Source organism: Colletotrichum lupini, chromosome 4, assembly GCF_023278565.1.
Source record: "Colletotrichum lupini chromosome 4, complete sequence".
Lineage (NCBI taxonomy): Eukaryota > Fungi > Ascomycota > Sordariomycetes > Glomerellales > Glomerellaceae > Colletotrichum > Colletotrichum lupini.
The window spans coordinates 6,595,104-6,619,995 of NC_064677.1; the positions used below are offsets into that span (position 1 = coordinate 6,595,104).

General features: G+C 43.5%; 3 protein-coding genes across 3 annotated transcripts; 2 read left to right on the forward strand and 1 right to left on the reverse strand.

Moving 5' to 3' along the window:
* Positions 1 to 2,150: 2,150 nt before the first annotated feature.
* On the reverse strand, positions 2,151 to 5,196 carry CLUP02_09061 (uncharacterized protein; the record flags this gene model as incomplete). Its single annotated transcript, XM_049288042.1, has 6 exons — positions 2,151 to 2,220; positions 2,283 to 2,524; positions 2,620 to 3,739; positions 3,808 to 4,722; positions 4,778 to 5,119; positions 5,174 to 5,196. 6 exons carry the CDS (start codon positions 5,194 to 5,196, stop codon positions 2,151 to 2,153), a joined length of 2,712 nt encoding a protein of 903 aa, XP_049145186.1.
* A 193-nt stretch (positions 5,197 to 5,389) lies between these two features.
* CLUP02_09062 (uncharacterized protein) lies at positions 5,390 to 6,006 on the forward strand (the record flags this gene model as incomplete). The annotated part of the gene is made up of 2 exons (XM_049288043.1): positions 5,390 to 5,545; positions 5,713 to 6,006. The coding sequence occupies 2 exons, from the start codon at positions 5,390 to 5,392 to the stop codon at positions 6,004 to 6,006; spliced, it is 450 nt and encodes a 149-aa protein (XP_049145187.1).
* A 15,426-nt stretch (positions 6,007 to 21,432) lies between these two features.
* CLUP02_09063 (uncharacterized protein) lies at positions 21,433 to 22,335 on the forward strand (the record flags this gene model as incomplete). Its single annotated transcript, XM_049288044.1, has 3 exons — positions 21,433 to 21,551; positions 21,799 to 21,862; positions 22,009 to 22,335. Coding segments are annotated over 3 exons (510 nt in total), but the record flags the coding sequence as incomplete, so codon positions are not given.
* Between the last annotated feature and the right edge of the window lie 2,557 nt (positions 22,336 to 24,892).

The window sequence follows — 24,892 nt, forward strand, 5'->3', positions numbered from 1 at the left end:
TCACAGCCTGTTCTTGTGCTGTATTAAATTTCCGGAGACGGTTGGCGCGTTTCGCGCTCGTGCTACGCACGAGGACGGCACATGGACAGCAGGGTTTAGCTACGACCTCTGATTCCCCCTGGGCTGTTCGCCTAACTAGTTTAAGGCTATAAGCAGCAACTGAAGCACGATTTACAAGGGAAAGGAGGCAGGCAGACAAGGCGTCTAGAACCCATGTGAGTTAGGTATTAGCACGGTTTGCAGGGGATGGCATATGCTGCAATGAGGTAGTCAACCAAAGTGAACCTCAAACACTCCATAACAGGATTGCACTCAAATGAAAACCCGTAATTAATGACATGCAGCTCGTCAGATGGCAACCGTTCCGCATCCCACGGGTGACCGGGTCTTTCTGTTACTCTGAAGGCACTTGCGCTTCGAGGATCTTGAAAGGCGCATCGAATCCCTCGGACAAGCTGACTGCGAGTTCGGGCGGCTGCTGACAAGTCCTGAGAGGTTAGTGAGCTGACGATCAAATCCCATGACGACCGAAAGACGACGGATAGATATAAGCGCATAAGCCCCCACCACGTCACGAAGGAGCTGACCTTCTAGCACAGCAAATATCGACCAATGCTAAAGTTAGACATAAGCGCTCATAAATCCATTACGGTATCAAGCCCGGCGCATTGCGAAGTTCACCTAAGTTCCGAACTGTGTAAGAGGATCAACGCAGAACGAAAGCTACCTAATTCTCCGGGTCCGAGTTCGCACCAAATTCGTCGCGAGGCAACTCATAGGCTGTGTCCAGGCACGGCGAGGCAACCGTCAACCTAGCGCCGTTGTAACACTTTGAGACGCAATAGTTTCGGACGAGAACGGACCCAAGCGGACAAATACCCCCTGCGTAGTCAGCATCCAGGGTCCGCGGAACCGGGCGCTGGTAAGCTCAATTGAACAGTACCACTGGCTCCCAGTATCCCGGAATGGTTTCCGTGGAGACATCCGGGTCGACGGACGTCTGCCGTTCGGTAACGCCGGACTGGACCTGAATTCGCGGCGGCTTTCGGGGTATCTGAAACTACCCGACACCCCGACCTCGGACGGAGAGGTGTGCTTCAGGAAGAAGGCTTCTTCTGCATATTTGCCTTATGCTGACATTTCCCCGAGGTAATTCGGCAAGTGCGGTACCTAATGCTGCAAGATTCGGTCCGTAGTGGTATGAGAAATCGTGCGGTTTCGTACATGTGCATGTCCCGTACCTTCCGGTCGTATTTGCCCCAGATTTACCTTTTGCTCCGCCGCAAAATTACGACACCTTGCACACGCCATTCTCCAAGCCAAACGAGCGTAGGATTGAAGTCGCCTTGTCGGCCGAGAAGGTATGTTGGGGGCAGAATTGCGGGCGTACGTCGACGGTTTCGTCAATACGGTGGCTGGCTTCGGATCACGCGCAGCATCGTCACCGACGTTTGACTTCAATGGTGGGTCGCCTTGTGGAATTGCATTCCACATTGATGGCACCTTGGTGATGATTATCCAATGGTCGATGCATGTTAGTTCGTGTTTGCGTGCAGGTTTCCAAACAGGTTGCGTGTGTCAAGCTGTCAGGCGGGCTAACTCCAGAGGTGGAATGTCACAAACTTTCCTGCGTGCATTGTAAGGATTAGCTATTGTCTCTACGACAATTTAAGCAATTTCACATCCAGATAGACCCCAATGAACTACTATATAGCGAATAACTCCTCGAGTTGCAAAGTCTCTACGTCGGTTTCCCAATTCGTACAGTCATATGCATAGTAGGATAGAGCAATTTTATTGGCCTGAATGAACCTCTATAGAGAGACTCCGGTGCCGATCCTCAGAGTACCGACGGGATATCTAAACCATTCCGAGTACGTTCATACTGTACGGATCTGAAACATCGCTACCTACTTGCTTGTGTATCGCAATAAGTCTCTATAGCTAGATTCAAAAAAAATTAAAATTGGCAGAACCACGATCGATCTGATTCACTTGATTGCGACCGGTTGGCATATGCAGCGCCGATCTCCCGCTGGGGCCGGGCCGAACTGCATCCCGCACCCGGGCTTGATTCACGGCCATCTCACCAGAATCAGATAACAGAGACGTTACATTTGTGAAATTATGTTTTGAACTATCTACATACTTTAGGCAGTATACATATACTTGAGAACAAAAATCAGCGCAGACTTTAGGAATGGAATCGAGGTGACCCACCTATTGCATTTCTCCCCACCGTATTTCCAACTCATGAGAAGCAAGCGACTCGTTAGCCATACCTCAATTTGCGCTCGCCGGATCGATTGTCAAGCGAGTGATGGAGATACTGCCTCGTACGTGTGTGCACTCGCAGATCTTTTTCGTCTCTGGTTTTCAGCCCAAGCTTGGGCCAGAGATAACGGATTTGTATCCCAGATGCATGTGACTGGTTAACCTTCGCCGGAAGCGTTGCAGCGGACAGGAACATAACCCAGAAGCAAACCAACCAAACAACCAAAACGGCCTGAGAATCGCCGTCGATCTACCCAACAGAGTCTATTGCAACGCCTTCCGCCAAGGGAAAATACCAGTCCACCACGTTCAATGACGTGCGTCAGGGGCATCTGGAATGATCACATCGGCATCGTCAGATGCTCCCGCAGGTGTGACATCGGTGCTCAGGTCAGGGATTTCTATATCGAATTGCGGCGCAACGCCGAATTGCTTCGCTTCCTCGTCGTAAGTCAACCACTTGCCCGATGTTGCCAGTCGGCAACCCAGCCAAAGACAGCGTTGTGAGCGCTCTTCCATCATGGACGCAACCTCAAAATATTTTTCATCGTCATCCACCTTTGTAGCAGTAAACCAATCGCTAGGATAGTACTTATCAACCCAAAGAAGGCCCCGCTGTGCGAAGTCGTCCGGCAAGGGACGAGGGTCGCCCTTGTCTGGCCGGGGGAAGTTCTCTGACTCAATGATGTTGATGGTTTCAGTAGGCATGTCCGTGGGCATGATAGTGTTGAGGAGCAAAGCAATAAGCTTCCAAGGCATCTTCTCTTCTACCAGTCCTATCGCTGCAGGAAACTGTGACAAGTGGAGGAGAAGCGAGAGAGTGACATGTAGGTAGGGTCGGATATTCTCGTCGCCGAATCGTCGCAACACAACGTTATGAGTGCGAGCTGTAAAATCCAGGGCGTCCAGGAACTTCTGTGTTGGAGCAGCTACAATCTCAGCCTCTTCCATTGGGATGTCTGCATCGTCGGTACGGCCAGATTTGATGGCTCTTATGATGGGATTGCTCTCGCTACCATATTCGAGAAGGGAGCAGCCCAACGCGATGGAAATGTAGTATGCGCTATCCAGCCAGCGACGGGTGTGACGTGCGATGTGATTGTCCAGGCTGTCGATGAACTCGTTGATAGACGATGAGAGTTGATCGGTGTTCTTACCCGAAAAGAGAATTGCATGAGCGCGCACAAAGGCTGCGTCAATCTCCTGCAGCCTGGTCTGTGTGCCATTGAGATGCGGGTCGAACAATGTCATAATTGATTCGCGAGCAGACAGGAAAGGAACTGGTACGCAGAGAGACTTGGTGTAATAGAAAAGCTGCTGTAGAGCATTGGGACGAGCCAGAATTGCGAGGTGGTGGTAAAGGCGACCCGTTTGAGGAGCTTTATCGCTAGCCTTTGAGTACCAGTGTCGAGAGACTGAAGTCCACACTTCTCTATCCTTAAGATCATCATCCTCAATGGCCATGCTGTAATGAAGAGTCAATATGTGCGTAGAAGGAAGATTGGTTACAATGTTTGTCTTGAATTTACTGACCGATAGCGGCCCAAGTCGCCGAGGCACTCAATCCAAGTGTCTTCGAAGGTAGGAACAGTCTCGTACAACAGAGCCATCATAGAGTATGCCAAATAAATGAACGTGAGCATGTGTTCGAGCGAGGCGGGCAGACGATGACGCAAAAGCTCCAAGAATGAATGAATGCCATGGCGCCACATGCGGGCCGGCATCGCGTACTTACTCGCAAGCCGACGTAATGCCGGACTTGCAGATGGATGCTGCGACGCAAGGAAGAAATCATGGTGCTCATGTAGCAGAGTTCGGTGCAAAGCAATCAATGCCTGCCACTGCTCATTATTGAGCTTGGGATTGGTCTCGTTATTTGAACTTTGAGCGTTGTCGACCTCGATACACTTCGATTCGACCATGACGAGCCCAGCGTAAATTCCCTTTACCTCAGCAACGAGTTGTTCTTGGCTGATAGGGCGCGTCTCTGGTTGTTTGATCAACACCTCAGTGTTATCAAAATCGGAGGAACGCGGGTGTTCGAACGACCGATTGGAAGCTGCTCGAGGGAGATCTGAACCATTCTGGTCCTTGGATCGCCCGGCATCGGTCCGTCGAGGCGTCGATGCCCCCTCCTCAGGAGTCCACAATCTACCCGCCTTGTGTGCCGGATCTCTTTGGAAGTCGCTATCTTCAGTATGGCTGGCACCAGACGCCTGCGGTTGCTGACGGGCGCGACTGCGCTTTGGATGCGAAGACCTATGATCATCGTCCTTCCTCTTATTTTTTTCCGAAGATGGGCTAGTTGCACCTTGCCTATCGTGTCCGGCAACGGACGACTGTGTGCTCGGGTCGGCATTGTCTATAGGTGGTTGTTTTGAAGTTATTGGATGAAGAGGGCTAGATGGCAGATTCGCCGTCGGCAGTGTTCGCTGGCGGTCACGGATCCTACGCAAGTATAAGTCAGCATTGGAAAATGCGTTTCCGCGACTGAAACCATTACTGTAACCAGGTCTTTTCTATTAAATCGGTTTGGTTGTTGTCGTGGGTGCTATGGCCGCACTTCTGGAAGTGACGCTCCACGTCGACTTTCTCGGAGCTCCCAGGAAACGTATAATCGGTACAATAGGCGCATTTTCGCAAGCTAGAGTCGTTGGCTCGCCTATAATTCGTGAGTCGCTTCGACAGGTCGAGACCAGCACCGCGAGGTTTCTCCGTCATATTCAGCGTACTCGTGATGTTTATGCATAGAAACCGTGGCAGGCCAGATGGACGGTGCGTCAAAGCTCCGGGGTAAAGTAATTCCTGACGGCTGTTGAGCCACCGAGATTGGAAGAACGAGAATCTATCAACACATGAAATTGGCACGAACTCGATTCATATCGATTAAGATGCGAACTGATCCGCCAGCCGCCAGGTCATTTCGAGAGCTGCTCAATTCCTTTCAGCCATTTAGCACTCCGGCTGGCGAGCCATCTTTAGGAGGCAGCAGTGAGGCGGGGGTGCAGGCTGGCTACCTATCCGCATTGATATTTTCCCACCCACCTTTAGCCACCCACACCTTTCACACCCCCTCCCTTGACTTCCTGCCAAAGTAGACTCCTAGGTACGTACCATGTGCATAGGCCCCACTGCTGGTCGCCTTGTTGGGGCTCAAAATGGGACGCGAACCACCAGTCTCCCGTCGCCTCAAGTCCACTGGGGGTTTTCGTCTGCCCCAGATCTGAGAGAAACCCAGCCTGCTCCAGGTTCCAGCTGGCCCGCCCTGCATGTATAACATTCTCCCTTCCACTCACACATCGTAAGGTAAGCCTCGTCCTCTCCCATCCAGACAGACCATGTCTCTGTAGACGAACACAAGGACACCGGTCGCCTCTCTGCACTTTCATATCAGGCGAGGTCATGGAAACGGGAATTCGTAAATGTTCACGGGTCTAGCCGCTGCTGACCGGTGTTGATGTTGTTGATGTTGTTGTTGTTGTTATCTGCAAGGATGACATGAACAGCTATGTGCGAAAAGAGGTGTCCATCATTGCGTCCAGCGCTCGCTGGGCGGTCATGTGCCGTTATATTAGCGTGGACAACCACACAGGATGGGGGCCAAATCTGACCCGACCAAAGTGTACATGTCCCGTCGAGTCGTTTCCAAAAGATGACTTCCGTCAATCACGTTTCGTAGCATTTGTCCCCACTTGGGCCATGCTGGCCATACCAATAAATGTACGCAGCTAATCTTCATAAATGAGTCTGTGCCAGCCCAGCTGTCGAACTCGGCCGACTACCTTGTACCGGGAATTGTCACCAGAGTACGGAGTATCGGGCTCTCTGCTGACCAAAATCTCAACCATTAGTGCCACCCAATAGGTAAACGACCGCGCTGTTTCCATTTTTCTACATCTTTCCTTTAACAACTAAGACTTCACGTGTGTGATTCTGCGTGAGGCTCGCAGGCATACGGAGTATGCTTCTGTCCTAAACTCACAGCCAACACTGAGCCTTGGGTGTCGGTGTTTCGTTTCGCACTTAAGCCAAATTTTGTTTTCTGCTCTATCAAGTTTCAGTGCTCACTCACTCCGAAGCGTCTCATTGGCTCTGATCATTGGCTCAGCTCATTGGCTCAGGTGGCACAGTGCTGAACCATGAATCAAGTGCCACGTGAGTATTGTTGCTCCAAGGAAGCATCTTGAACATCTCGACTTCCACGGAGATGCATTTGTTGAGAAGTTCCAACAGTCGAGGATTGCCATGGCAAACTGATTACTTCCGATCACGGAATGCTTCTGTCTTGATCTTGCTCTGACAAATGTTCTCATCACCCAAGGTCATGTGGCGACCAATCTCAGGTAACCAACGCCACCTGGTAGAACACAGCCACACCATCGTATGCCGGCACCTCCGTAAATTGCTGTAAAGCAATGCAACACTTACGAAGCGAAGAGTGAACATCCCCGATGTCGTACTTTCCACCACTTAACGAAACTTCTGCGGTCTCTCAATGGATTTGAGCACAACCCGGTGCCTGTGATGGTCTGCGAGATGGATTGATTTGGCGGAGAGGAAGGTCCTAGTGGCCAATATTATACAGTAGCACGTGGGTGGTTGCGCATGATGTGGAAGCCTTCTTCACAAGAAATACCCTCTCACGAGTCCCAGCTGAAAGCTAATAAACTTACAGAGATCGTATACGTAAGGAGGCGACTCTCAAAAACCGATGGGGCGGATGCGAGGCTGGCTGAGCCGCTGAGCCGCTGACACGATAACCGATACTCGTATGTCGACCCACAACAACGGTGTTGACGCTCCATACCAACGCATATTTTTATTCGGGCCTTCTGAGCGCAACGAAAGCTGGCCATTTTCTCACAGACCCGTGGAACTCCATTGAACCAGGCGTCCGGAGACAAAAGCCATGTGCAACTCTGCGCTGAGGTTGGATATCATCAGAATCATGACTGTCTTAGTTCTAGTTGCCTTCAATTGTTTCGAAGCTTCTAGAGCGAATTGACACCGATCTTTCGGAGTAAAGCGTCATGTGGCTTGTGATTATTGCCATACGCTGCGTCTGCCTATGCTGCCTACAGTCAGCTCTTCTGGAGCTCTCAAGAGCCAGGGGTGAGTAACAGGGCATCTATTCGACGACAGGAAAATTTCCAGGCAACCAACGAGAGAATGAATCATCACAATCCATCCAAATCCTTCACGGATAGGGTGAGATGATGTGGTCAGCTGCATCCATGACTCTTGGAGTTTTGAGCCCGACAGGAATGATTGGCGAGTTGCACGAGGCTAAACTTTAACCCCTGGATCATGAAAGAGGCTGCTCTTCACTGGCTACTTCTTGTTTACATCACTGAATGTAAGTAGGCTCAATAATCAGCATAAGGGGCTGCAGAGTACCTTTTTAATCCCGGTTCTTTGCATACAACGGCCTGAGGCTCTTTTTAATGTTTCTGTTGGTATCCCTATTATAGGGTAGTTAGTTCGAACCGTAGTTGACGAAGAGATCAATTGAACTATCTAGATATCTGCGTAGGTATAAAAAGGAGGTTCTAACCGTAGGTTAGGCTAGCTACGATAATTATAAATAGGGCCCCTAATTAGCCCCTACGTAGTTAGTTATATACCGCAGTCGAATTAGATTTCTAATTTAATACTAACTTTCTCTTTTTTTTATTAATTTAATCGCTGCGGTTAGAGGTATAATTCGACCTCGGGCCCGTTTACTAAGTCGTCTCCTTTTCTCCCTTTTTTCTATTTTTTTTATATAACCTATCCCTCTATTCGTATAGTGACTTTTTTACTACTTACGAATTACTCTAATCCCTTATTTAGTACTACTTTTATAAAAGCGTCTGCGAGGTTATTTTTACTATTAATCTAACGGATCTTAAGTATCTTACGCCTTTTATATAATTACCTAAGGGCTATAATATCGATTATAAGCCTCTTTTCTTTTATCGTTCCTAATTTAATAAAGCATTCGTATAGCGAGTAAGAATCGGTATAAATAACTATTAAAATAAGTAAAAAGCTAATTTAATTAGTAATCTTCCTTAGCGTTATTAAAATCGCGTAAGAGAAGTTAACGCTATTAACTATACTATAAACCTCTAACGCTAGTATACTTCTCGTTACCTACTTATTTTTAGTTAACGAGTAGTAGATTATATTACCGTATATAGTAAATTCGCTCTCGCCTATACTCTCGTTAACTAAGATAATAATATACCCTAATTATAAAGTAAGGTCGTTATTATTTATAAATAACCTATTAATAAAGACGTAGAGCTTACTAATTATAAGGTCGATTAGGTAATAAATAAGACCTCGATCGAGATTCGTCTATTACTACTTAAGCCGCTTATTAAGTACCTTAACGTCTCGTTTAGTTAGATCTATAGCCTGCGCTACCCTAGCGTAATTAAAAGTTACTTTAGGCTAATAAATACTCGTAATATATACCCCTCGCGCAAGCTTAGCCTTATACCGCTTCTTAATATTAATTATATTTAAGTTAACGAGGTTAATCTTCTCGCCCTACCCCTTTTATTAAAAAACGACGGTTTCCCTTTTAATTATAAGAATCCCGCTATTAAATACTAGGGGGGTATTTATTATAAGGACCCCTTTTAGCTTCGCTACAAAGCCCGCTTTTTAAAGCTCCTTATCCTCTTTTTTTATAAAGTTAATATCGAATAGGCCTAATATATCGTCGGTCTATATTCTAATAATCCCAAATTAGTTACCTTCGTACTCCGTAACTAATAAGCACGGGTCGTACGTAGAGGTAACTATTAATAATTAATTAATATAAAAATCGTAGTAAGTAGCCTACTAATAGGTGCCCGATTCTGCGAGCCCATATAGTAGCTTAAGCACTTTAATAATCGTACTTTCTAAGTACTTACTAGCTATTTTCTTCAGTAAATAGGCTAGGATTTTCCTTATAAGCCCTGTGGCTGATTAGGTATATACCTAGGTAATATCACGGCTCTAAATCTCGTATCCTTTCTTCCGTAGCGATGCTATTAATACCATTATTAATCATTAGCTATAGCGCTATATAGTAAGTAATTATATAAGTAGCGTCGCCTTTTTAACATCGCCGTACCCCTAAATTACGTATCTAGACTTCTCGTATAGTTAGGGTGTTCCTTTTCTTTTAATTTTACGAACTATTCATAATTTAAATATGCAGAGGTTTATATACTTTTCTAAATCGTAGAGGATAAATTAATAGACCCCTTAATTGCGCAGAGTATTTACTTTAATAAGATCTAATCCCTTATACGGCTTTTTAGTAGTTATAATTACGCCTTCCTTACGTAGTTTAATTACTAACTCAAAATTAGCTTTCTCTTTTACTATATAAAAAGTATTAATTACTTCGTCGCTAGTAATAAATTACCGCGTTAGTACTTGCTATCGTAGTCTCCCGCAACGTATTAGTGCCCTTTTAGTAATTTCCTCTTCCTTATCGTTTATTAGTACTACTACAACGATTTCGTTAAGGATAATTTCCTATACCTTTACTACGGGTTATATAGCTTCCCCTAGCTCTTCTTCTTTTTATAAGCTAGAAATTACCTTAATAAGATTTATATAATATAGTCTAACTACCGTAATTAATACCTCGAGTGGCTAGTCGCGATCTCTCGTGACTATATAAAAACGCTCGTTAATAAAAATTAATTTATATAGCCTAGCCTATTATTAAGTAATTTTGCGCCATACTCGTATATCCGAATTTAGGGGCATATCTAAATTAACCCCTATATTAGGCCTATTGCGCATAGTAATTACCTTATTAACTTACCTTTTTATACTTACCTCGCGCAATGCCCGCATTACTTTTTTAACTACTTAAGCTCGCTAGCTTACGTTTAGTAACGGTAGCGAGGCTAAGGTCGTTCTTAGATATACTCTAAATACTAAAAGCGTCGGTATAAGCCCGTTAGGCCCTATAGTATCGTTATAGTATTTAAGTACTATCTAGAAGCATTCGTCATTATTAAAATCGGGATTTTCCTTTTTAATAATTTTAAACGCTCTTTTTAACTACTAATATGCCCTTTCTACCTTTCTAATACTATAATACGCTTCGATAGGCACGACTTTTAACTATATACCATAAGCCGTCGCATTTTCCTTAAATTCTACTAACTTAAAACTAATACTAACGTCGGTTCTAATACCATCTAGCGGTCCCTAGTATATATCGATCTAGCTTTTTTATAAAGCTACTTATACTATTTTTACTTATAGATCCCGCAGGAATTACCCTACTTAGAATAATATAACCTCGTTAATTATATATAGGACCGGTCGACTATTTAAGTAAAAAATATCGACGACGATTTCCTAATTAAAGTTAAGCTTATTACGCAATTTAAATTTAAATCTGCGTAGGCTCTACGTATTTATTTAGCATTAGTAGCATACTTTCGTTAACTACTCTAGCGCCCCTATTTTAATATTATTATTACCTAAATACTTTAAGAGGTTATATAGCCTCGTAACCGACGGGTAGCTAAATCTCCGGTATAGTTATCTAAGCTCACTTTCCGTTAGGTAATTAATTAACTTCGTATCGTTAGTAAGCCTTATAAACGCGTGCCCCTATTATCGTTCGACTATTTCGAAGTATTTATAGCTAGAGATTTTATTTTTTATATTATTAAATATAATACCTAGTCGATCTATATCTTTTAGATATAAGAGAAATGGGGTATTAACGGGCAGGATATAGAAAGTTATCGTTCTAAAGTACGTCTCTATTTTTACTATACCTAGGGCGACGATTTCCTTACCTAGGCTAAAGCTAATCCTCGTAATACCCGCTATTAACGTATTAAGCGTTACTAGTGCGATTTTTTATAGCACCTAGAATTGCCCTTTTCCTCCTATTAACTATTATAATGCCCTAGTATCTAGGATAATCCTATAGAAATTATCTAGGCCGTACCTTTCGTTTGCGTAAAATACCTATACGAGCTTAGTATTCGAGTAATCTAAATAGTATAAAAAGGACCCCTCTAGCTACCCCTAGAATTACTTAGCACCCTATCTCTTTTCTTTAAATATTAAAAAAGTGGAATTCTATACTATTAAATTCGTCCTTTTGCCCACCTCTATATCCGTTATCTAAGGGACCTTCCCTTACTATCCGTAAATAAAAGCCTACTTATTAAGGGCTTCTACTACCTTTTATTTGTTTAGCCTCGTATATCCTCCCGAGGCTAACGGGGCGAAAAAAGAGTAGTTAATATCGTTAACTTCGTTATAATTTAATTCGTTAGTATAAGGGGTAAGATCTTCCTTATCTTCTAAATCTCCTATAGGGTGCGGGTACTTTAGGCTACTAAATTAGCTACTTTCGCTAAGTTCCGTACCCCCGGATCTACCCTCATATATAATAAGGAATTAGTTAAATCGATAAGGGCTAGTTTTGCTATCTACTACCCTCAATTTTCTATATTATTTATATAATTTAGCACGCTCTTCCTCGGAGTAGTTACTTAACTAATATCTATCCTTTTTATAAATAAAATACTACTTCTTCTGTTACCCTACTCGCGAGTTAAATCTCTACCTATTTAATAAATTTAGGATTCCCTATTAGTAATTACCGTACCTAGCTTCCTTTCCTTTCCTATTATACGTTCGGTCGACCTAATACTATTAGTAAGGGCTATTATATACCTAGAGGTAGGTTTAGCGCGGCATTCTTACCTTAATATTAAAGCTAAATCTTAGCCTCGAGTAGAGCGTCTCGTAGTCTTTAGGTACTTAGTATAAAGTTATTTTTACTTTTAAAACGCGCTAGACTGCGGTATAAAGATATCCGACTTTCCGCTCATTAGTCCCCTTATTTAACTAGGTTTTCACTAGCTTATTAATTCAATTAATAAGCTCTTCGAGGATTTCTACTCGCGATTTACCCTCTATTATCCTAGCTATAGATATAAAAAAAATCGCTCGTAGCTTAGATAGGAGCTCTAAGTTCCTATTATAAATCTCGAAGCGGCTTCAGATTACGTTAATTATATTAAAAAAGTCGTTTCGATTAAAATTACGTACCGCTTCGTAATAATAATTAGAGGCTTTACTTACGAGTACGATATTAACTACTAAATAATATTAGTATTCCCTAATTCTAACTTTTTTATAGTAATCGTAAAATATCGTTAGGGTTTCTTATAAAACCTTATACTTCCCCCTAAAATATAATTTCTCTTTTAAAAAGATCTTTTTAAGGTCTATAAACTACCTCGTATTTACTACTAGATTTTTAGTATTTATATACGATCCCTGCGTCGCTGCGTACTATTAATAACTTCGGGTAGTCTACCTCCTTTCTTACTAGCCGATTAGTACCGAATTTCGCATTAGTAGCGGCGACGAGCTATAAATCGAAATAGGCAGAATTATTAATTATCGTACTTCTAGTACTATATTTTACCTCTATATATCCTTTTATAACGATAGATTACCGTTAGTAATTATAAAAAGGAAATCTGGGTCGTTTACCCTTTTTCTGAATTTATTAAAGCGATTATACGCCCTATCGACTTATACCTAGGTCTATATTATAAATTCCTTTTTTATAATCGTCGCTACTAGGATTTCGTGAGGTTCTTATAATTATAATTACGCTAGTAGTACCCCTCGCTTATAGAGGAATCTATTAACTACTTTCGCAATTCTTAAGCTTACGCTTACGAACTATTCGTTTAGTTAATAGCTAAGGTTATTTACGATCTCGTAAAAATAGGGGTTGCCCCTATAGCCCCTTTTTTTTATAAACCTTAGTTAAATAGATTAATACTACGTTAATTTACTTGCCGTTAGGCTAATCCGCAATTCTATATATTTACGTTCCCTAATAGTCCGGGTTAATATTTACCTACTTATAAGGGATAGGGATTCTATTTAGGATCGGGTTTTGCCCTCTCTTTCTTTACCCTAACTTGCTAAGGGTCGTGCCCTAGCTTATACTCGTATTAGTAGTTATTAGCGTGTTTAATTTTAACGGGGATATATCTAATTCGCATACTGGTTATAGTAAATCCGTACTTTTACTACTTAACGAATTTATTAAGGTCTAAGAGATTCCCGCTTCCTCTCGCTATCTCGCTACTACTCTTATTTTTACCCTCTCTAGCGATTACTATTACCCTTCTAGATCGCTAGCTATTATACTTATTAGGATCCTCCTTTTTGTTTAGTATAAAAGGGTAGGTTTTAGTAGTTCCTTTTTCTAATAGTAGTAGTAAACGTTTATATTACCGTAAGACGATATAGTAATTAGTCTCGGGATTTTTACTAATTACCGATTTCCGCTTTTTTATATATTTCTAGCCTCCTAAGCCTCGTGCTCTCCGTAATCTCTAAATCCTCTCCTCCCTCGTTAAACCGTCCCCTATACTATATTCCTAAGTAATACTCGGGGGGTAGTTAAGGGAGCTACGGGGAGGTCGTCTAGATCGTAGGCTTAAAGTTATACCCGTAAGATCTTAGTAGTAGTAGACTTTTTTTATATACTATAGATCTCTTAGCTTAATAACTCCTATACGCTTCTTATTACGCTAACTAAGAATATTTATATTTAGAGATCCCTTTTTTTAATCGCGCGGTACTTTTTTATACTATACTATCGAGCTCGCCCGTTATACTAATTAACTAGGCGGGTAGTCGCTGCGTAAGTATTTCTTTTTACCGATTTAACTAGTTAATTTCTAATCGCAAGCTAGCCGCGGAAAAGTTATTTAGTAAAAAGGCTACTTAAGGTAACGGTAAAAAACTAGTTACTTAAGCGGTTCCGTTAATTAACGTAGTTTAACGTAGTGGACGTTAACTTCTTATAGGTAGTAAAGGGCTACGATTACTTAATTCTATATAGTATTCGAGAATCGCCCCCTTTTTTATCTACTTCCGTAAGGTTAATTAGTACGAATCTCCTATCCTATATAGTATTAAGAGGTCGTTTTTTTTACGTAGCGAGATACTTTACTAATTTATAATAATAGAATTTAATTACTAATTAATATTAGTATCCCTATTATAGGGTAGTTAGTTCGAACCGTAGTTAATAAAGAGATTAATTAAACTATTTAGATATCTACGTAGGTATAAAAAGGAGGTTCTAACCGTAGGTTAGGCTAGCTACGATAATCGTAAATAGGGCCCCTAATTGGCCCCTGCGCAGTCGGCTGTATGCCGCGGTCGAATTAGACTTCTAATCCAATAGTTTCTACGACGGATGAAAACCTCAGTATCAGTCGTTATCTGACCAAGGATTTTCTGTCGGTCTTTGCGGACTGATCATTGTTTATACCTCAAAGCTTACAAATATCGTCTACAAACAACGTTCTAACATCTGATATTTCTTATGTTAGCCTTGGACTCATCATCCTCGAGCTATGAATGAGAAACTATACCCTGCTCTTGGACAGCCTTTCCTTAACTCCTGCAACATAGTCATTTTTCAATATTTGGCATGCAAAAAGCCAACCAGAACAAATTACGAGACTAGTGAAATGAGGCTGGTTGTTCACCCTCAAATCTTCGAGCCAGTACATACATGGAGTGAATCCTCGTTCAGGTAATGTGCAATTCGTCGGTTCTTCAAAAGCCGCTCGAGGTAGCCGGTTCTAACCGTTCTGGCCAAAATGCAACGCCGCGAACACGTCAGAAGAAGTTAGAACAGGATTCATCCCGAGTGCGTAACAAATTTTGTGCAGTACCACAACAAGTGCCAAAGTGGATGTCACAAGTTAGCAACCTTCCTGGAACGGCAAACGGTGCCTTGCTATCTATGCACGTCATTCAAACAATGAATATATGAGAAATCAAATATGACGCTAATGCGCTGGCGTACTAGTTCAGTCAGACTTCTGATAATTGTATGATGGCTGTCAACGTCGCAGGCAGTATTAGATTACTGGTATCAAAGGCCCAACCTTCTACATGAAATCGTTGGCAGGACATGGCTGGGCCGGCGCGCTGATGGCTAGAATTGGAACATCTCTAATATCTTGAAAGACGTGGAGTTACCATCAAATGTGTTGGCATTGTTCCTGTCTAGATGAGGCTCATGACTAAGTTTGAACTGTTCTAAAGATCTGGCTAGCTTTATTCTCTACTTCGATACCGTATGATATCGAACTCATTACAATATACCAAACATTTCATGTTTGTCAAAGTCAAGTGTAATTGCGATAGTACTGATAATTTCATTTTGCCAGCTTCATACAAAAAAGATATGGCTGGAAAGCCGACTATTACTGTATTGAAAAGTGCGGAATTCGGCTAAATGGGAGACGACAATTTGGGACCTGCATTGAAGTTCAGAGGACAAAGTAGTCGCAGGGTGTGCATAATACGGATATAGAAGTATGTCAAATAAGGTAAAGTCTGTGCCACATCCCATCACTCTGGGAAGGGCGGCAAGGTCCCACTGTTTATGCAGCCGCCACTGCGAACCACTGTTCAGAGTCCAAGTATGTGACAAAATTGACTTCCACTCGATTCATTGAGAAATAATTCCACCACACTTACTCCTGCACTACCATCCCAATTGATACTCTAAAGAAGTAATACCCAAAAGCCCGAATCCCTCTATGCGTAGGAGAATTATTCTGAGTTCAAAGGGACCATTTCTGTTGTGAGTTTAGTGAAAGGAAAACTTTTGGCAAGAAATCGATGCTGTCAACTGCATGGCGCGGTAAGGCAACCACCATCCATGCCACAGACCTGTTTATAGTGGGGACAACAAAGACGAAATGGCAGGTTTTCCTCTTTGTCATTCGTGAGCCAATGCACTTGCCGTGGTTAACATTGATAATTGGTCAGAGTTACCATCGCAATCTTATTCTATGATCAATATGTCATGCCACCAAGGCTGAAGTTCATTTTTCTTCATCAATCTGGTTTGGCATGTTTCAATGCCGCCATATCCTCTTCAAAGAAATCACCATCTTCATCACCAGTCTCCGTGGCATGATATCAACGCTGACCGCTCTGATCCGTCGATAGGCCCAATCCGATGTTGAATTCCAATTCGACAGAACAAAGCACATGTTTTCATCATGAGCCATCACATCACCTTACCATCGGGAGACTTGACGACGCTTAGCAGCCCCAATCTCTGCACCCAACATCCGTTCCCAGCTGAACAAAGCCAGGAGCTTTACCCTACCAACGTTACGCCATGCCGCAGACCATCGTTCGTCTCCCAAGTTCTCACACCGAGACGTCATAGGAGTTTGCTGATATAGAGCAACAATCGAATCGCATTAATAGGCAAACCATGCGCCTGACCGCATACGTCCCTCATCTCCGACTTGGCTACACCGTTCGCACGGGGTCAAAAGAATGGCCAACATGCCCAAGACGGCATGTGCCCGTCGGTGAGGAGCTCTTAGAAACAGTTCACGGCCAACCGGTGCCTCGTCATCTCGGCTAGAGGGCAGAGCCGAAGGCAGCAAGGCAACTTCACCGGCCCCCGTTCAAACCCACTGGCCCAGCAATCAGCCCTACGTGGTAGCGAAGCCTTGCGGCCGTGGACAACGGCCCTGTGCCGTCGACAAAGACCTTTCTCCAGCCGCGCTGTAGAATCAAAAACGCAACGACCGGGAAGTGGCAGTGGGCAGCAAACCAACGATGCCAGCAAATATTTGTTCGGTCGTTCAATCAAACAACATACCTGCGGTTAGTTGGTGCTAGGTCAGCGTGCGGGTAACACGACGCCTCACAGCCGCGGTGGCCAACTTATGGGCAAGCGCCTTTCACCATCGAGGTCGTTGTTCGCGTCTCAGCACATGGACATGGTTGCGGTTTAGGTATTTTCGTGCTGATCCGGGGGTCGCCTGCTGATGTTCCAAGTTATGATAGACTAGCATCATATGCGATCGACACGCTGGTATTTTACACGAAGCACGTCGCGAGGCTGTGTGGCTGGTAAACTGGCATCTGGTTGCCTCAAACTATATGCCTCGAGCCGCCATCGAAACCTGTCGCCACCTTTCAGGGAGGTCAACATGAGTATGCGTCCCTCCGAGCCTTGTCTTTGAAATGGATGGCCCTGCAAGGCAGACGTCCTCAATTTTGGACCGGAATTCGTAAACGAAAGCGTATTGGGATCGTAGGGTCAACATGGGAAACATTTTCCAAAACACGGTTGATTCAATTAGGTGTCTCACCACACCCCTCTTTTTCTCTCCCTTGGATGCACCACAGTGCCCAGCTATCCCATGAATGGTTTCATTTACTGTCGCTATCAAGTTGATAGGCAATCGAAATTTCCTCCATAGCCTTGGCTTCAATGAGGATGATGGTGCCGGCGCCAGCGCCCGTTTCTTCATCTTGAGCTATTCAGGGCGTGTTTTCAATAGGTGCTTGGTGTTCTCGACGCAGCGTCAGCGCGTGCTATTGTTGATTCATTGGCCATCAACGTTTTTTCTATTGGTTGCTGCGCCACCCATTCCCCTCCTTGCGACTAACCCAAACACATGAACTACCTTACACCAGTTTCCAACTTGATTTTTCGAATTGCATCATGTATTGAGTTGCCTTGCAAGGTTCATAGATCAATTGTGGATGATTATGAGGTGTGTGTAGTGAGGGGCTGTTTTTCTCAAGGCTTAAGCTACATCTGCCCCTGAATACATTGCTTTTTCATGATGACCTCACACATGGCATCCTCCCGTATCTGCAAAGGGTTTGCAATATTAGCGATCCTTGGTGGGAACTTTACCCGCCCCTGCCGCCACAAGTCACAGGCGGCATCCCACTCGTTGAAGTCTTCGGGGAAGCACTTTCCCTTCCCGTACAAGGGACACCTGCAGACATGGAGGGGCAACGATGGCAGCCTGTAGGATTGCCAATATCCATGTTTTTATTGCACTTTTCAGCTTGATCAAAGCAAGCTTCTCGAGTGAACAAGTTCTTCCACTCTGTAGTATTCTGTACGACTCCAACGACTCTAGACCAACGGCTCCCAAGTCGGGGTTGTGTACGACAATACACTCGCAGACGGCTGCTGGTGGAACAAAACATCTAGGGGCTACGATCCATCGGCAGTGATATACTGACAAGTGGATCTTATTTTCGGACTTGATCGAGGACGGAGTCCCGTATGGGGCTCTTCCGAAGTTCCAAGACCGTTTCTCACGTGCGCCGCTCGCCGCGTCCGGAGCACATCAGCCTTCATTATGTGGCACGCCGCCGCGCCCATTGCTGTTCCAGGTTGTTTGTGCATGGTTCAACGAAAGTGGGAAACAGTACCCGAAATAGGTATACTTCGAGTTTATTCCACGTCGACAGCCAATGTTGATTGGCCAACCAAGGTTTCCCCATGGAAAGCTCGCAGAGTTCGGTCAGGCTTTGTCATACAAGCAGATCTTAGGCCGAGGTTGCACGACCTCGCAATGACTCCGTCATCCACTACTCCTTGAAAGCCGGGACGTTCACTTCCACGCTGAAAGCCATCCCGCTTCAGGCAGTTCTCGAGCCGTCATAAGACAGTTAGCCCTCAGCCTGCCGTTCTTCGGGGCTTGCCTGGAGCCAAGACGAGAATGATATTCCCGGATCAACAGCGCCACTTGGGATAACGAATCACTCGCAACGATTTGCATACACCACCAAGAAGCCCCAAAGACGCCTTACAACAATTCCACCGGTCTTTCGGTCGAGACAACCGTGTTTCGCAGTCGTCGCGGAACTCAACACGTCGCCGCGCATGACATGCTTTATTTGCTACTCCACGGGACGCCTGCTTTGACGGAGATATCAAGGTCCTCAATTTGAGGCCATACCTAGAATTCGTGCCTCCGACATTAGTGTTCACGATCGTGGCATTCAGCTATTCGGAAGATGTCAGGTGAACACAAGAGGATGAGCTCATTTCTGCTCGAAAGGAGACCTATACATGAATTTCAGGGCGAAATAAGGCTTACCTACAGCCAGGCTCTACTATTATAGGTCAGCCCTGGTCGGCATTTACAAGTCCACGACTCCAATCTTCTGCCTCGAAGACAGCGGCCGCGCAAGTGGGCCAAGGGCAGGGGGGTACGCTTCTCGATCTCGCATCTGCTTACCACCTTTGTTGAGACCTGAGCATTGCTGGCCTCCTCTTCGCCATTCGATATCAGGGCATGAAAGACATTAGAGACAGTCTGAAGTTGATTCGGCCTGAAAACGGCACACTCGCCCAAAGAACCTAGGCCACATGGTGGCCCTCAGACCAGCACGGCTCAGCCCCATAAGCCACGCGAGTGATGAGTCTGATTAGCGATTTATCTTGGAGTGTTGACGCGTAGCGAAAGCTAGCATGGGTATTGATGCATATCGAACCACAAAGGTCAAAGATGGCAGAATATCGGGTATTAGGCTTCCGGTCATTGGTTGGCAGATGGCCGCAGATGGTCGCAGGTTAAGGCCGTCGGGCGTCTATCAGTCCAGCGCAATCAGGGGAATCGGCTTCAATGCTACGGAGTAATGTTGTGATGAATCCCTACTAATACGCGCGCTGGATACGTCCGAAGCTCCCGGACGGGACAACCCGCATACCCATACCCTACTGCGTAGAGCATTGGCTAAAGTAGGTCATTATCATTCTTCAACGGATCTGCGGTACTCTCGGCGCGCCAGTCCGCCTCATCCGGGGCCCACCGGTCCGGGATGACCCCAGCTCGGTCTCCCAATAGTCTTGCCGCGTGGTAGCCTGGGCACTGGCGTCGGCACTTGGGTAGAGATGATCAAGGGCGTGAAAGGCGATGAGTCATATTGCACTGCCAACTTACAAACAAGTGCTACAGAAGCCATTTGAAACGCAAAATGAAGAAAGGGGAAATTCAGGCTAGATAAGGCAAATATCAAAGGACGAGGGCGTTGGCTTATGTAGTATCTTCACGCCTTTGGGGGAGGTGGCCAGCTTTGCTGTCAATAGGTGTACGACACAGGGAAGAAGCTCACAGAGGCCAACTGCTGTTAGGGTCTAGAAGATGAATTACTGAAGTCTGCTCTTCCCTCGAGGTGTACTCTCAGCGTTCTAAATATACCTGAGCTGCTCCTTTGTTGCTTGGTCCTCCTCCCAATGCCCCCTTAAGCTATCCCTCAACCGGCGAGGCCTGACACGAACCTCCGATTCATCTCGAGAACGTTGCGTCTTGATCCGGAGGACTTGGAGGGCTGCCGTCCTCCAAGAGAAGGATGAGGATTTGCAAGGCATCTGGTCTGCCTCTTATTGTCTCACACATCGATCATGGGCATGTTGATCAAACCATAACGTTTTAGATGACGGAGTTGACTGATGCTTCACCTAGGATGTGGTTGCTGAGTTATTGGTCGCTCAGCAAGAACATCGAATGCACCAGAGTCCCGACAATAGTAAACAGTCCGCAGTATGAGGTGATGCGAACATGAGGGGCATGTGTATTGTAACACAACAGTAAAACATGCAAAATTGCATGCGTCCGCCTAGGCAATGAAATTGGCGCTTTTTTTCGTTCAAGACCACGAATTGCACAACTGCGTGTTACTGCTCAATCTGGTACGCTATTTTACACTCTCGGTAACACGACAGTTGGCCTGTTGAACGTTAGATCTTGACCGAAGAACGTCTGATGATGCACAAAAGGGTTCACAAGAACATTTTCTGGCGTGATCTGAGATTGAAGACACTTTCAAAAATAAAAAGTCAAGCTCTGTGAGACCAGTTGCTAGAGCTCCTCACGTTGGAGAGTTAGGACGCTGTAAATTGGTTCGTGAGTCATGAAATTCGGATTTCACATCGAGGTGAAGCATGTGAGACCATTCGTTATTGACGAGAATGCAGCCTGAGCAGGCAACCAGGCGTTCATACATATTCCTTCACTTCGCGTTGCGATCCATGCGTGTTTGAGCACACCAACATTTGGAGTGAGTGATGTAACTTCATATTTTAACATGGCGGTGAGTCATTGGCAACTTTGCCTTATGTAGGTAATGAAACGGATGTCCGACCTCGGAAAGAAAGACGCTAATGGACAATGGTCATAACGATTCAGTCTTAAGATGCGATCGATAAGCGCGCTTGACCATTAATCATGTGTTCTGTCATTCGTTGAACAAAAAAGACCATGACAACTAACACGATAGCTCGAACTTGTTGGCTAGTACCTCTGTCAAATTGCTGCGCTAGAAGCGGTGAGCAATCGTCCAAGGATTCAGGAATCGTGGACACCACGCCAACCACCTCATTTCTGCCTGACACATCCAGTTGTTCGCCAACCAGGGTAAGTACCCTAACTTTACCTTGAGTGGCCCGTGTCGAAGTCTAGCATTCTAAGGTGAATTTCCCGTAAGCCTATTGATTCCATGGCATTCAGATATTCGGGTTCAACACTTGATAAATATGGAGGATATCCACTTGAATGAATAACTCCAAGTCAACCTCGTTGAGGGGAAATCCCATTACAGGAAAGGTACCTATTGGGAATGTCTATTCCACTTATCTGAAAACCCCACATCCGATGGATTTAGGGCTATGACCGACAAGGTTGTTGCTGCACTGCCAACAAAGGAACCGCCTGCTTGGAAGCAAGAGGTGCGTCAAGCGTAGAACTTACGTCCATATAGCATCGTCGGTCATCTCCACCATACAAGGCAACCAAGCACTAATGTGGCAGTCCACACTAAATGATCAATATCCCCTCAAATCCCCTCCTAAGGCCTTCACCGGTGCGGGTCTAGCTTCACGAGGTTGGCTCTTGGTGCGTTCTATTGGAAAAGGTCACGAGGCCTACGCCCGCTGAACCGAAAATCTTGAGAAATATCCAATTATGTGTCACTGCAGTGACGAAAAGCACAACATGCAGTAGCAACCAACATTTGGAGTACTTGAATGAGTATCGAAGCGCTTTAATCGAGGCACTTGCATTCAGAGATCTAAAGAATTCCAATACAGCCTGCATGATAGCGTGGGTGGCTGGGCTCTCAGCCTCGGCGCTCTTCACATTCACCCCTAATTCCGCCTCACCTGAAAAAGGCGACACCGTTACCCTGGAAAATCTTGAATAAGCGCACATTGCCTCGGGCGTATTGATCTATCTTATGAAAGAAAATAGCGCATTTAGCTGCCTTTGTGGGAGCCGGGCGTGATTGTATCGTGGGATGTTGTCCTTTTTCACTTTCTGAGCAGTGTGGGCAACGCTCTACACTTACAATAGAACCTCGTGTAGAATCTCACCGAAACAGAGGAAGTAATAGGCTGAGATGGTGTTTCTAAAATGCAAAATCTTGCTGGGTTATGAAAGAGATTCAGCGTACATCTGATGTTTATTCTGGAAAGACAGGCTGACCGTTCAGACGAAAAGTCAATGCCGACATCAGATGGACCATAGTCAGACAGCATGACGATGAATTAAGCTTAATTTGGCTACCCACATGGTGTCGGTAGCGAAAGTAGAAAGGAGCCTTCTGCGTTGCATTGCTAGGGCATAAAAGATAATGGCAGATACTTATCTTGTGTCGAGGCAGCAACTCTCACTGAAATTGCGACATTATTGTTCTCACCTTGCCTGATGGTGGTCTGCTTTGCGCTAAAGCGCTCATAAATTGGTTCAGTATATTATTTTGAACTTTGTATTCGTATTAATTTTGTTAATAGTGTCGGATTAGAAGTCCAATTCGACCGCGGCGTACGGCCAACTACGCAGGGGCTAATTAGGGGCCCTATTTACGATTATTATAGCTAGCCTAACTTATAGTTAGAACCTCCTTCTTATACCTACGTAGATATTTATATAGTTTAATTAATCTCTTTATTAACTACGGTTCGAACTAACTACTTTATAATAGGGATATTAATACTAATTAGTAATTAAATTCTATTATTATAAATTAGTAAGGTATCTCGTTATATAAAAAAGACGACCTTTTAATACTATACGGGATAAGAGATTTATACTAATTAACTTTATAAAAGTAGATAAAAAAGGAGGTAATTCTTAAATACTACACGGAATTAAATAATCGTAGCCCTTTATTACTTATAAAAGGTCGACGTTTATTATATTAAAATACGTTAATTAATAAAACCGCTTAAGCAACTAGCCTTTTACTATTACCCCGAGTAGCTTTTTTATTAAATAACTTTTTTATAACCGGCCCGTAATTAGAAATTAACTAGTTAAATTAATAAAAAGAAATACCTACGTAACGACTACTTACTTAATTAATTAGTATAATAAACGAGCTTAATAATATAATATAAAAAAGTACTGCGCGATTAAAAAAGGGGATCTCTAAACGTAAATATTCTTATTTAGTAACGAAAGTAACTTTATAAGAGTTATTAAGCTAAGAGATTTATAATATACGGAAAAGTTTATTATTATAAAGATCTTATAAGTATAACCTTAAGCCCGTAATTTAAATAACCTCTTCGTAACTCCCTTAACTACCCCCTAGGTATTACTTAAGAATATAATATAGGGGACGGTTTAATAAGGGAGGAGGGGATTTAGAGGTCTTAATAATATTAAGTTAAGAGTATTACGGATCTTAGAAATTAACTTAAAAAGAAAGTAGCTACTCTAAAGTAATCCTATAACCTCCCGCTAGAGTTATTATTAGCCTAAGAAAAGGCTAAAAAGACGAGGATCTAAAGGAAAAAGAAATTTTTTTTTTAAAGGGCTACTAAAGGGCTTCTTTTTATACTAGCTCCCGGCGCGAGATTACTAATTTTAAAAAATTAACTAAGTAATAAAAAGGATCGTTAGTAAGTAATAATTACCTAACTATAATTAAGTTACGAAAAAGACTACTTAAAAAATATAAAATAGGGTACCGAGAGGCCGTAAAAAATAAGATTTTTAAAGTATTTAATCTTACTACGTATAAATAATAAGTAAATATTTTTAATAAGTCCTTAAAATCTACGATTTTATAAAAAAGAGGGCTTAACTTCGTTAATTATACTTAACGGCCTATATAGTTCTTAATAGCTTATATAGCTCCTTTATAAGCTACTTAGCGTCTATTTTTAATTATTCTTATAAAATACTACCCTAAAGGAGGTAGGTTAAGGAAGGAAGCTATTTAGAGATTATAAAAAGCACGAGGCTTAAGAAGTTAGAAATATACGGGATAGCGGAAATCGGTAACTAATAAAGATCCCGAGACTAATTACTATATTTTTTTATAATAATATAAACGTTTACTACTACTATTATAAAAAAGAACTACTAAAACCTACCCTTTTATATTAAATAAAAAGGAGGATCTTAATAAGTATAATAGTTAGCGATTTAAAAAGGTAATAGTAATCGCTAGAAATAATAAAAATAAGAGTAGTAGTGAGATAGTAAGAGAAAGTGGGAATCTCTTAAACTTTAATAAATTCGTTAAGTAATAAAAGTACGGATTTATTATAACTAGCGCGCGGATTAAATATATCCCTATTAAAATTAAATACGCTAGTAACCGCTAATACGAGTATAAGCTAGAGTATAACCCTTAGTAAGTTAGGGTAAAAAAGAAGAGGACGAAACCTAATCTTAAATAGAATCCTAATCCTTTATAAGTAAATAAATATTAACCTAGACTATTAAGGGACGTAAATATATAGAATTAC